We start from the raw sequence: 14,630 nt of genomic DNA, 5'->3' as shown, positions 1-14,630 counted from the left end.
ATAGTGTATCATATTTTTGGTGACGTCAGCCCCTGACCCCGGGATTGAGACCGTCACAGTAAAAATACAAGGTTCTACATTTAGGTACTAACCATGTAATCTAATAACACATTAAAATTAACTATTCTAAATCACTACAACCATATTTCAAGTCCAAATTAACACATACGAAAAGTAAAATCCTTATACTCAAATTTATATTATGTATTTCGATTAAAATGAATAAAAATCTACTAAAATCGAAATTAAACTCAAGAACTTAAATCTGAAAATTCCTAAACATCGCATGCATCTTATTATTCCAAAAATTACACACTAAAGAATCATATATATTTTGAATTTATATAAAATTCAAAGCCACAACAAAATAAAGAATCGAAAATTTCTGAAAATTTTGAGAATATGCAGTAGTAAAAGCGAAGTGTATAACAATAATTAGGACTCACTAGATACATCACAACCCACCATTGGTTCACCGGCATCATCATCGGTGGAGGCAAAGTTTTGGTGGTGCCCAACACGGATTTCCACTTATAACTCTACTGATTTGCATAAATAATAACTAAAACATGCTTATAATTACGGATTTATCTCAAAATCGAAGAACCCATTCAAGAATTTGGAGAATCAAATCAAACCCAAAATTGGGTTTCGGAAAAATCCACAGAAACACACATGCATCCACATATATTTATAGAGGAAATAAACCCAAAAAGAGATGATTTCGAATATAAAATTGGACAAGAAATGGAGAAGAAATTGAAGAGAGAATGTACTGATTGAACAGAGAGAGAGAGAGAGAGAGTCGATGGTGGTGATACATGAAAGAGAAGAGGAAGTGAAGTGCTGGGTATTAAAAGAGTAAAGCCAAGGGCAGTTTAGTAATATACCAAAACCAATTTTGCTTATTTTATGAATTTTTTTACATAACTAAAATCTCCTTTATAAATTACATATAAAATAGAAAAATAAGATTTAAGTACGAAACCAATTAATATAAAGTTTATGAAAATATCTAGCTCATGGTATTTTTAAAATAGTTTTGAGTTTATTTTATGTGAATTTTGCAAGATAACACAGAAAATATGAATAACTTCCATAAATTCATTTTAAAATACCAAAATGTATAAATAAATCTAACTCATATATTTTTAAAATCCCTACAACAAACAGATTCGACAAGATTAGAAGAGTAGGAAATGAGTGTCTTGTCGTATGACATGGTGAGAATGTGCTCTCTGTGAGAGTTATAATCAGTGTTATCGTTTGTCTTTCTGATTCAGTTTCATATTTAGTTTCTTTTAATTTAATCTGTGAAGTCGTACGGCAGCTCAACATAATGATTTCAAAGATATGGAGGATGCTTTCAACATGATTACTATAGGAGATGAGGAGCATGGTGAATAGTTTATGAGGAAAACACAGAATCTTTAAGCGAAATAGACACACGCAGGTGCTTGGTAGGACAATTTCTTACATATTCATCGATTGATTATCAGGCCAAGAAACACAAAATGGCATTGCTGTGGAGACCGAGGAGGGGTATGTATGTTAAGAAATTGGAAGCAAACAGATTCTATTTTAGTTTTACCATGAAATTGATGTAAAGGAAGTGTGTGACAAGAGTCCTTGGACCTTCAGTCATTTTTAACTATTTTTTAGAGACTAAAAGATGGGGATAATCCAAGAACCATGCCTATTAATAACTTAAATATGTGGGAGCAACTTCATGGAATGGGTTCAGGGTTTATATCCCAGAGAGTTGTTACTGAAGTGGGGAGTTACATTGGTAAATTTATAGAATCGGATGCTAATAATTTTATTGGAGTGTGGCATGAATATCTTAAAGTCAGAGTCTTAATCCCATTTGATGTTCCATTAAAGAGGAGAATGAAATTAAAAAATAATAACTCGAATTGGTGTTGGGTCAATTTTAAATATGAAGGACTGCCGACATCTTGTTTCATTTGTGGAATGGTTGGACATGAGGAAAAGTTTTATGAAAATCTATTTGATACACCGTAAGAGCTGATTGAAAGACCATATGGTCAGTGGATGCGTGCAGGTGACGAGCTCATACAATAGGGAGTAAGCGGTTGAAACCGGGTAGAGTAACTCCGGCAGCCACTATAGAGGATGATAGGGGCGGTAAAGTTGTTATAAAAATGACGCTACATATAACGCCCTCAAATTCGGGGTCAGGGGATTTGGTCGTCACTATGAAATCTCAATCCAAAATAACCTGTTGAATCAATAAATAAATGCCAGCAAAGGAAATATAGCATCTGTGCCCCAAATCACACCAAGATCTTTTAAGGTTACAGTTCTAGAAACAAGAATTCCAAATTCCACCAATAAATTTTTCACTTTCTTTTAAAACTCTTTTCAATAATTCAAATTTCGAGGCTAACCCGCTAGTATAACTTCGAAAGGAAGTATACTAGGCCCAATTATATAATAACAACTATAATATAATATAATATAAACAACTTTACATTATAGAACTTACAATAGTCCGCAAACCCTGGGCCAACCACTTTCCAAAAGCTTCTTCTTTGCTTTCTTGAATTACGCGGCTAAATAGCGCAAGCTAATCCTCATTGGAGGTTAAATTTGAAAACATGCAAGTATGAGCGAAAGAAACGCTCAGCAGGTTCATTATAGCATATATATGGTCATTTTGATATAAAACTGACATCTGCATTAGAGCAGACCATTTAGAATCATAATTGCTGAATCGAAAAATTTAGTAAAGAATCGGATAATTGTTTCTAACTGTATTTTTTAGCGAAAGGCTTTAGCAATACTTTGAATCTTGACGAGAATAAAACTCGTAAAATAGTGTTTACAGAAATATCGTAAACAACAATACATGAAACAGTGATTATTGACTGAATCATAATTGTATTCAAAACCGAACTCTTGGTATTAATACTCATTTTGTTGTCATATCAAATTAGATATTAATACAAACTTTGATGCTCACAACATCCCATACTGAAGTCAATATCAATCATCTATACTAATATCACCTTTGATATTGAACAAAACTAAATATCCACATCATGCAGAAACTGAATCAAAAATGCATTTTACCTTTTATTCAAAACCAAAACACTTAATAAACCATTCCTTATAAGATTATCAAAAGTAATATAATAATTTAGATTGGAATCCTCGAACGACGGTGTATTGCCGCCGGTGATCAGCCGCGGAGCAACACCGGTATGTCGAAGCATATCTAACTAAACAAACAGGGCACCCAAGGCACATATCGTCCTAGTGAGGTATTGTATCCTGTATAATATATGGCTCTCCACTGGACCGCCGTCACGGCCTCTTACGCAATCAGTAACCATCCAATCTTAAAACCTTTTTATTAAAAAGGGATCATTATAATCGACACCATAGTAAATTTTTATTCCCCCATTCACTTGGGTGGAAATACTCGCAACAAAACCATATTTCTCAAAATCTAAAACATTTATAAATCCATTAATTTGATAAGTAAAAACACCTAACTATTCTGAACATAGAATAGCAGAAGAGTACTCGCATGATAAACATTTAACTCAGCGACATGTAAAATATTTATCTATTCTGAAGTGGGAATAGAGAATAATACTTGCATAATCATAAGCAGTTGGATATGAAAAATATTGAACTATTCTGGAATTAGAATAGCGTAGAAAACTTGCATAATAGAATTCAAAACAAATATCACTTGAACAATAAGTGATGATAGGGATACTTGCCTTTGGTTTTTAGCAGTTAGTCACACTCGCAATAACACAATCCCTCATTCTGACATCTTATGGCATCACCATCTTTTATTTCAACAATTCACTGATACGCCGCTCCTGCGATTGCTAGAAGCCAGATATCCAATACCATTCTATTTCATTCTTTCCAATGTCCGGTCCCGATCAACTCGAGCGATCCGCATCTATAATTAAAAGATATACTTTAATCGTCTAAACGATAATTACTCGACGAACTGCGCGTCAAAACCCTATCGTCTACACATACGATAGCCCGCACTTAAAGAAGACAGCCAAATACAACACTATTGACTCACGTACGCACGTAATTCACATAACATATAAACACATAATCCACGTATCACATAATTCATATAACGCAGGACTCAGTTCATCAAAAGGTTCGACTTAGTACGTTTAAAACTGAAATCGGGTCAAAAATATGATTTATCGATCAATAATCGACTCAGAAAGACTCGTAAAATAAGAGACCTTTCGAAATAAAAGAATTTGGTTCTTGAAAGTATTTTTAATGAAAGCGGAATATTTTTCTAAGTCTAGACGCGTTCGTTTCGTATTAAACGGATGAACGGTGTATTTATTACGAATAAAATAAAAATAAATCAATTAATAATAATATTAATTGATTTTTAAATACCCAAATATAATTTTTAAAAACTTAAAATAATTTTTAGGAATTATTTGTCTTAATTATAAATAATTATATTTTATTTAACTATTTATAAATAAAATTAATTGATTAATTGAATTAATCTATTAATTAAATCCATAAATAATTACTTAAAATAAATAATAAATAATTAAATCATTTTTTGATTTTTTTGAAAATAACAAAAGAAAATAATTTTTGGGATTTAAAAGAATTTAGTTAATAACTAAATAAATTTTGGGAATTAAAAGAAATGATTTTTAAAATTAAAAATATAATTTTGAATAATTTTTAAAATAGAGATCCCAAAAACAGAATTCTGGAAACTGAATTGGGTTAAATGGGATTAAAATCGGGTCATCCAAGATAGAAACGGGTCGGGTTATATCAGGGAAATGGGTCGAGAATAACTCTCCCAGGTCGGGTTCGAAGACCACCGGTTTCTGGAAAAACTCCAGATTCTGGAGGCTCCTCGCCGGACTGCGGTGAGTCCGTTCCCAGTCATAAAAGCTTGGTTTCATCGAGATTTCAGTGCAAATTCAATCAACAAGTATCCAACAATTCGCCTAAACCAACAACAACAGAAAGTAGCCATTCGAGCACCGGTTCCGGCAAAATGCCATGGAATCCGGCGAGCTTGACTAAACCTTCCTGCCAACCTCCGATAATTCACCGTACTCACTCAAATTCGAAGGTTAAGATCTCAAAACAAAGCTCTAAATGCACCCAATCACTTCCTATACCCAGAATCATTCAAACTAATATCATTAATCTATAAAATCGAAAAATTAAAAAGCTACAAAACAAGAACTCAGTTATACCCAATTAGCAATCAAACGATACAAATAAATAATCAAATCAACTCCCCTGATCATTCTAGAGCTATTCACAACTTCAAAAACAATCAAAAATCCAAAAAAATCAAAAATGATATCAAGCTCAAGAACATCAAAATCGATTTTTCAAAATATTTAATCTCGATTGATAAAAGTGGTATCAAAAGAACGGGCTCTTCAAGAGGATTAATTTGGTATATAGCACATCAAGAACGGATTCCTGGAACTCCTACAATCATATGATTTGTGTTGAAGAACGGATTTTACCCCCAAGAACAAGATTTCTAGTTTTCTTATTTACTGAATTTTTGATAAAAATTGAATAAAAATGAATTTTGCAGCTATTTATATTTTTAGAAAAATCAATACCCTAAAATAAATTAAGGGTGTTTTTATCCCTTAATTAAAATAATTAGGCCCAAAAATAATAATTATGGGGAATAATTTTAAAAGAAATAAAATATAAAATTTATATTAAAATTCCCCAAAAATTGTGAATAATTCAAAAATATAAAAATATTTGGTATTTGAAATACGAATGATTCTATAAAAATAAAAACGTGAATTTTGTAGGCTTTGACGTCCCGGTGGGGTCCCGGTCCGTTGATTTTTGAAAAACATAAACGATTCCTAAATTAACAGAAACCCTGAAAACACATAAAATATATTCAAACACACATAAAACGAGATAAAACGAGTACCTCGATAATGACGCAAATAAACACGCGTCCATATTGCGTATTGATTCATATAAATGCATTTTAAACATGTAACGAGTATCCGAAAATACTCTGGTCCTTACGGGACCACACCTAAATCTACCGCACGTTAAATCATGACAAGACACATTTTAAAATACTATTAAACACATAATAATTCAATTAACACGTACAAAAATAACTTTAAAATAATATTTTTTTATGTTTTTAAATCTCACCCTATGCCCGGGTGAACATGGGTAAAATACCAAATAATATTTCTAATACAGATAAAATATTGAGGCGAGTAACGTATCCACTCGATTCCCAAGACTGGAAAATACACTCAGTTTTACCGATATCGATAAAATGATCGACTTTCAGATAAAATTTAAAATAGTAAAAGTGTCTAAATACTTTCATAATACAAAAAGGGATTGACACGAGCTATCAATTAGCACATTAGTCCAATTAAAGACACGAACCCATGAAACGGGAATAAAATATCCATCATTTTATTCCTTCTAAACATAAAAGTACATATACATATATTCAAATAATAATTCTAATAATTCTAAAAATTCAGGATATTACACTACATGGATAAGGATCACCGATAATTCAGGGATTACAAGGGTGACTAATTCTAAAGGAATGAGAGATATGAAGGGAATGAAAATAGGAGAGTCAATACATAGTCATAATAACTCAAATAAATTGGTGCCAGATTTCCAGGATAATAATTTATCTGATTTAGACATCAACAAAATGGGAGCTTAAAATATGTTATATGTGGTCGATCCGAAAAGGTGCAGATTGGGCCCTAAAGAATTAAGACCAAACAAAGATGTGTCTATGAGCCCACAAGATGAAGACTAGAACAAAAAAAACTTGCTTTTGACAAGTGCTGTAATGCAGGCCCGCCTTTCATCATGAGTACAATAAGTTGGAACTGCCAAGGTATGGGGCCATCTTGAAAATTTTGGTTCCTTAAAGACGTAATTCGTCAAGAATGACCTACGATTGTTTTTTATATGAAATATTGAGTATTATTGAAAAAATAGAATGGTATTGCGTCAGGTTAGGGTTCAAGCGAATGATAGTTGTTGAAGCAAAAGGTAGAAGCAGGGGACTAGCTCTATTGTGAAGGAAATATGATAAAATTAAGCTTATAAGTTTGTCAAAATACCATATCGATGTGAAAGTCTTAGTTGAAGGTATGCAACTTTGAAGATTGACAGGTTTTTATGGTGAGCCAAACAAAAGTTAAAGGAGGAAAACTTGGGATCTTCTTCGAAATATGCAAGAGATTCTAACTCACTGTGGTGTATTATAGGCGATATGAACAACATTTTATCCCACGTTGATTAAAAAAGGTGGATCTGCGTAAACACAGTGGCTTGTTGATGGGTTTAATGAGGTTTTAGCGGATACGAGGTTGAGGGATGTGAAATTGTATGTGCACCAACTTACTTGGGAGATGGGTCGAGATACAAATTCCTTGATGGAGATTTGTTTGGACAGATCTATAGCGAATGATATATGGTTGAACATGTTTCCTATGTCCAGGCTTAACAACATGGAGGGTTCACCATCTGATCACAATATGATTTTTCTAGAGCCTTGTCGCAGGGGTAATGGAAGGGGGAGAAGACGATTTTGGTTTGAGAACACGTGGCTGACTGAACTGCTATGTAATCAAATTATTAAGAACAACTGGGAGGCCAATGCAGGTACATGCATTCTAGACAAGGTGAACTATTGTAGTATGGATCTTTATTAATGTGGGAAGGAAATAACTGGGTGTTTTGCTAACTATATAAAAGAGCGCAAGGTAAGATTGAAACATCTCTGGAATAAGAGAGATAACCAGTCTGTGAAGGAGTACATAGAGGCGAAACAACAACTTTTCCTAATTCTGGACCAGAAGGAGATTTTTTGTATATAAAGGTCCAAACAATTATGGCTCCAGACGGGGGATAAAAATACAAAATATTTGTATGTAACTTATAATTCTCGACAACGTAATAATAATTTTTAGAAGCCGGGGGATGAGAATGGTAGGTGGATGGATTGGCAGAATGGGATGCAGTCGCTTATATATAAATACTACAATAGTCTATTTGCAACAGCTCCCACATATGTAGAAGAAGTAATAAAGTGTTTCCTTATAATAATTTTTTAGGACAGAAATGCAGATTTGTTCAGTGATGTTATAAGGGAGGAATTTAAATTTGCGTTGTTTCAAATGCATCCTGACAAAGCTCCCGGGCCGGACGGGATGAAACCGGCTTCCTTTCAGAGGCATTGGAAAATTGTAGGTGATGATATATTCAGAATGAATAATAATCTCTTTACTACTGGTGACATTTTACAGGGTTTGAATGGCACAAATATCGTGCTGATTAAGAAAAAGAAAAACCCAACATCGATTGAAGATATAAGACCAATAGCACTATGCAACGTCCTAATTAATGAAGATCATCACCAAAGTTATGGCCAATAGATTGAAAATTCTTTTGAATAAGGTTATTTCAGATTCTCAAAATGCTTTCATACCAGGGAGATTGATTTCTGACAATATCATGGTTTCATATGTAATACTTCACTATTTGAAGCGAGGGAGAATCAAAAAAGATGGGTACATGACATTGAAATTGGATATGAACAAAGCGTATGACCGCATCGAACGGGATTTCTTAAAAGCAACTCTGAGAAAGATGGGTTTTTAGGATTTGTGGGTACATCTGTTTCTTCAATATGTAACCATTGTGTCTTATAAAATTGTTCATGGTGTGAACGAGGTGGGTCTGGTCTATCCCAGTAGAGGTATTCGCTATGGCAACCCGTTGTCCGCCTATTTGTTTATCATTTGCGCTAAGGGTCTATCTTCTTTGCTGCATTAATATGAGGCAAGAAATTGGTTGCATGGAGTAAGAATCTACAGAAGAGCACCAGTTATCTCGTATATATTATTTGCAGATAATAACTACTTATACTGTAAAGATGATATAGATGATGTAGCGAAAGTGATTGGGTTGCTTGGCAAATATGAGAAAGCTTTAGGAAAACATTTTAATAAGAGAAACATCTGTCTTTTTTAGCACAAACGTGATTCAATATAACAGACAGAGAATGTGTCAAACTCTCCAAATGGTCGAGGCTAATAAGCATAGTACATATTTGGGGCTACCTAATATTATTGACAGAAATAAGTTTGCTATGCTAGGATTTTTGAGAGAAAGGGTCAACACGTGAGTAAGGAGTTGGGATGAAAAGTATATCTCAAGGCCCAGAAAGGAAATTCTTATCAAGTCAGTGGCTTAGACATTAACAGCCTATGTCATGAATGTTTTCTTAATCCCATTAGATAATATAAGGGATATAGAAAATGTCTAACAAAGTTCTGGTGGAACACGGATCAACCGAACAAAGCTAATATACATTGGATGTCCTGGGATAGAATGGTAAAACACAAGAAGAGAGGTAGGTTGGGATTTCGGGGAGGTGGAATGGGATTTCGGGAATTCAGAGATTTTAACATTGCAATGTTGAGAAAGCATGGAGACATGGAGTCTTGTCATCTGACATGGTTTGTTAAGTCATTTTTTAAGTTATTTATCACCCGTTAAGGTTGTCAGATTCATTCAACCATCGAAAGCATGGATCAAGCAAATAGTATATCAGCAGCAATGAATGCTATATCCTTGGAAGATGAGGAAGTAGGGGGGATTGAAGTAGGAGTGATTGAAACAGGCTCTTTACAAGAACAGGGTTTCAATGCTAAACTATATATTGTGGGACGATTTATCCAGGAAGGGAGGATTGATTTCGCGGCCATGCAACAAACGTTGGCAGTCCTTTGGAAGCCAGGAAAGGGAGTTTACATGAAAGAAATCGATTCGAATCTCTTTCTATTCCAATTCTACCACGAGTTGGACGTGAAACGTGTCATGGAGGGCAGCCCCTGGTCATTTAACAGGAAAGCTATAGTCATGTCAAGATTAAATCCAGGCCAAACCCCTAGGAGCGTTGATCTTAATCATATGGAATTGTGGGTGCAAGTTCACAATTTGAAAGTTGGCTTTATGTTGGAGAAGATATTAACAGGGATTGGCAATTACATAGGAAGCTTTGTTAGTTCATGTCCTAGCAACTTTGTTGGAGTCTGGAGAGAGTATATGAGAATTCGGGTTTCACTAAACCTAGCCAAACCTTTGAAGAGGAGAATGAAAATCAAAATGTCAGGAAATGACTGGTTCTGGGTTAATTTTAAATACGAAAATGTTCCTAGATTTTGTTTCATCTGCGGAATAATAGGGCATTCTGAAAGATTCTGCGGCCTACTGTTTGAGAAACCTGAAGAGGAAATTGTGAAACCTTATGGAGCATGGTTGAGGGCTCCTTTTAGAAGACAGGTTAAACCTATTGGAGCTAAATGGTTACGTAACGAGGATGGCAGTAGCAGTTTCAATTCTCAGTCTCAGAGTCATGACATTCCAGCTGAGGAAGACGATGAGAGTTTAGATCCGAAAAACACTCCTGCAAATTTGGTGGTAGTTACACAAGGAGGAAATCAAGGAATTGAGATAATTCAAAAAGGAGATACTGGCGCGAGACAGCTGCATGGAAATATTCGAGATAACATAATCGTTCACTCCCCAACAAATCAAGAAACTAATGATGCAATTTTTATTGAGTCCAAAAAGTGCAGAACGGGAGATGGGTTGGACAATAACAGTATGGTCTCAAATAAAGAAATGCAGATGGATTCAGATGATGTCACTGAACCGGGCTTTGAATATTCAGAAAACAGTTCAAAAAACGCGTATGGGGCGAGTACTCAAGTGGGTGCTCGCCTGTTATTATGAGTCTTTTGAGCTGGAATTGCCATGGGCTTGGGACCCCATGGGCTTTTCAATTCCTTAAGGAGATAACTCTCCAAAAGAAACCCGATTTTGTTTTTCTGAGTGAAATTATTTGTAAGCGTGGCACAGTCGAAAGATTACAGCGAGCTATAGGGTTTGAAGGTATGGTAGTTGTTGAGTTGCAAGGTCATAGCGGAGGCGTGGCTTTTCTGTGGAGAAATCAACAAGAAGTGACATTGAGGTCGTATAGCAAAAATCATGTTGATACTATTATCCATACGAATAATAATAATCCTTTCAGAGTTACAGGAGTGTATGGGGAACCTGACAGAAGTAAGAGGCATGAAACTTGGCAACTTATTCAAAATTTATCTTCCAACAATACTCATCCGTGGGTTCTCATTGGAGATATGAATAATGTTTGTTCTCAGATTGATAAGAAGGGAGGTAGACCATATCCGGATAGCCTTATCCAAGGTTTTCTTCAAGTTTTGGATGACTGCAGTCTTATAGACATGGAACTCCAAGGTTACCAGTATACGTGGGAAAGAGGAGCTGGCACCGCTGATTGGATAGAGGTTCGCCTTGATCGAGCATTGGCTACATCAGAGTTTATGTATATGTTTAAATATGTCATTCTTTCAAACTTAGAAGTATCAACCTCGGATCATTGTCCTCTTCTTCTTGAGTTTTACAAAGTTCATCAAATCTCTCATCCGAAAAGATTTCGATTTGAGAACGCCTGGCTCCGGGAGCCCATGTGCAAGCAATTAGTCGAATGTGTTTGGTTCAGAAATCAGGGTCGTTCTTTCTATGAGAAATTAACTGAGTGTGCAGATGTTTTATCCGAATGGGGAAAAGAAATTACTGGAAGTTTTAAAAATCGAACTCGAGAGTACATCAGGAAAATTAAAGCTCTAAGAGGGAGACGAGATGATTATTCTGTAACGTGCTTGAAAGATTACCAGGAAAAGCTAGCTGAAGTATACGCTCAACAAGAGGCTTTTTGGAAGCAACGATCTAAACAACATTGGCTCAAAGCGGGTGATCAAAATTCTAAGTTCTTCCATGCAGCTGCAAAAAATCGACGGAATGTGAACAAAATTAGATGGCTGAAAAATAATGAAGGCCAGTTGGTTGATTGGGATTCAGGCCTTCAAACAGTGATGATTGACTACTTCACTAGTCTGTTTACAGCCTCGAATACAGAATGGAGTTATGTTATTGACTGCGTTCAGGCTAGGATCACAGATGAGCAGAACATGAAATTATTGGAGGATGTTACCAAAACAGAAGTCAAGGCAGCTTTGTTCCATATGTATCCAGACAAATCTCTGGGCCCGGATGGGATGAGCCCGGGATTTTATCAGAAGCATTGGAAGATTGTTGGGGGGATATAGATAATATTGTCAAACAATTCTTTATGTCAGGTAGCATCGATCGAGAGCTACAGAGTGCTAGTATAGTTTTAATCCCTAAGAAAAAGAATCCTGTGTTGATGACGGATTTGAGACCCATCTCTCTGTGTAATGTTGTCTATAAGATCATCTCGAAAGTCCTTGCCAATCATTTGAAATCGATTATAGACTTGATCATTACTGATACTCAAAGCGCATTCATTCCAGGGAGGTTAATAACAGATAATATTATGGTGGCTTTTAAGGTCATGCATTTTATGAAGCGTAAAACTTCGGGTAAGCAAGCTTGGATGGCTCTTAAGCTTGACATGAGCAAGGCTTACGATCGAGTGGAATGGAATTTTCTGGAGGCAGTGCTTAAGAAAATGGGATTCTCGAACAAGGTAATTCAATTGTTTATGGCTTGCATTTCATCTGTGAATTACCACATTAATCATGCAGGAAGAATTTTTGGGAATATCATCCCCTCTCGTGGCCTTCGTCAAGGAGATCCCCTATCTTCATACCTATTCCTTATTTGTATAGAGGGATTTACTGCTCTTATTCATGATTATAAGAAGCGTAATTGTATCCAAGGCATAAAGGTTGCTCGCAGTGCCCCTTCTATTTCTCACATGTTGTTCGCTGATGATTGCTACTTATTTTGCAAAGCTTGTGAGGATAGTGTTAATCAGGTAATGCAAATGCTAAAAACTTTTGAGAAAGCATCGGGGCAGCAAATTAACGTAGAGAAGTCTTCGGTCTTTTATAGTCGCAATACCAGCTCGTACCTAAAGCAAGAGTTGTGTCAGCAGTTAAGAATTAAGGAAGCCGGGGATAACTCTCAATACCTTGGTCTTCCCAATATGTTGTCAAGGAAGAAAACGGCTGTGTTCGGCTATATTAAAGAGCGTCTGTCTGATCGCTTAAAAGGATGGGATAAAAAAGCTCTATCTCGAGGTGGTAAGGAAATCTTAATTAAGTCTGCGGCTCAGTCCCTTCCGAATTATTCCATGAGTGTGTTCCTCCTCCCAGTTGATACATGTAATGAGTTGGAAATGGCTATGTCAAAATTTTGGTGGAGAAATGATAGTTCAAAGGATAAAGGTATTCATTGGATGTGCTGGAGTCGTTTAACCGATTCTAAGTTCAACGGTGGTATGGGCTTTCGAAATCTCCGTGATTTTAATATAGCTTTGCTGGGTAATCAAGCATGGAGGCTCCTTACTCATCCTGAAAAACTGGTCAGCCGCATATTCAAAGCTCGATATTACCCATCTGGAACGTTCATCTGGAGAAGTGTTCTGACAGCACAAAGTCTGGTAGTTCAGGGTATCTCTTGCTGTATTGGTAACGGGCAAGATGTGGAAATTTTGAATTGTACGTGGCTTCCATCAATCGAAGATCCTTTTGTGCATTCAAATAATGAAGCCATCATTAACCAGAAAGTTGCTTCTCTGTTCAAATTGGGAGAAAGAACTTGGGACACAGATTTAGTCCTGGACGTTTTTGAAACAAGGGACGCTGAGTTGATCCTCTCTATCCCTTTATCTGAGAATGCAAAAGACACCTGTTATTGGCGGCACGAAAAAATGGGTCATTACTCAGTTAAAAGCGGGTACAATATCATTCAACAAGCTAAAGCTCAAGCCAACACAGCTGATAACTCGGGGTTCTGGAGGCAATTATGGCATCTGAAAATTCCGAATAAAGTTAAAAAAAATTTATGGCGTGCTTCAACTCATTGCTTGCCCACAAAAGACATGCTGCAGGTCAAGAGAATCCAAGTTAATCCCAAGTGCCCAGTCTGCAACTTGAGTGATGAGTCAGCTATTCACACTCTTGTCAAATGTAGTTTTGCTCAGGAGTGTCACCATTTAACATCAAATGCCCAAGTAACGGGAGAATTTCAGAATTTTGTTGAATGGCTCCAACTAGTCTTTGATCAGAACAACACGAAGGTCATTTGCAACCGAGTAATAGTCTGCTGGTTTTTGTGGAAAAATCGAAATGATATAGTATGGAAACAGCGAGGAAATGGTATTCACGACATAGTTCATGCAGCATTGTCTTTCCTTAACCAATGGAAGGCTGCTCAAGATAAGAATTTCGACTTCTCCTTGAGTTTCATAACTCCAGAAGACGGTCTAGAGCAGTGGTGCCCCCCATCGTTGAATAGTGTTAAGGTGAACGTAGATGCAGCTTTGTTCGAGAATCCATCTCGATACAGCCATGCTATTATTGTTTGGGATCATTCAGGCCAGCTTATTCAGGCTTTGTCAAAGTGCTCCGTCGGCAAAGCATCTCCAGAACTAGCAGAGAGTATGGGCATTAGAGAAGCCCTTAGTTGGATCAAAGACAATATTGTTTCGAATGCCATAATCGAGTCTGATTGTCTCC

At 36.0% G+C, this 14,630-nt stretch overlaps 1 protein-coding gene across 1 annotated transcript; it reads left to right on the top strand.

The window, feature by feature from the left end:
- Nucleotides 1-10,832: 10,832 nt before the first annotated feature.
- Nucleotides 10,833-12,233, top strand: LOC141695783 (uncharacterized). The gene has a single exon (XM_074500000.1). It carries the CDS (start codon nt 10,833-10,835, stop codon nt 12,231-12,233), a length of 1,401 nt encoding a protein of 466 aa, XP_074356101.1.
- The last annotated feature ends 2,397 nt before the right edge of the window (nt 12,234-14,630 follow it).

Source organism: Apium graveolens, chromosome 11, assembly GCF_009905375.1.
Source record: "Apium graveolens cultivar Ventura chromosome 11, ASM990537v1, whole genome shotgun sequence".
In the NCBI taxonomy this organism is placed as follows: Eukaryota; Viridiplantae; Streptophyta; class Magnoliopsida; order Apiales; family Apiaceae; genus Apium; species Apium graveolens.
This window is presented reverse-complemented; position numbering and strand designations above follow the sequence as displayed.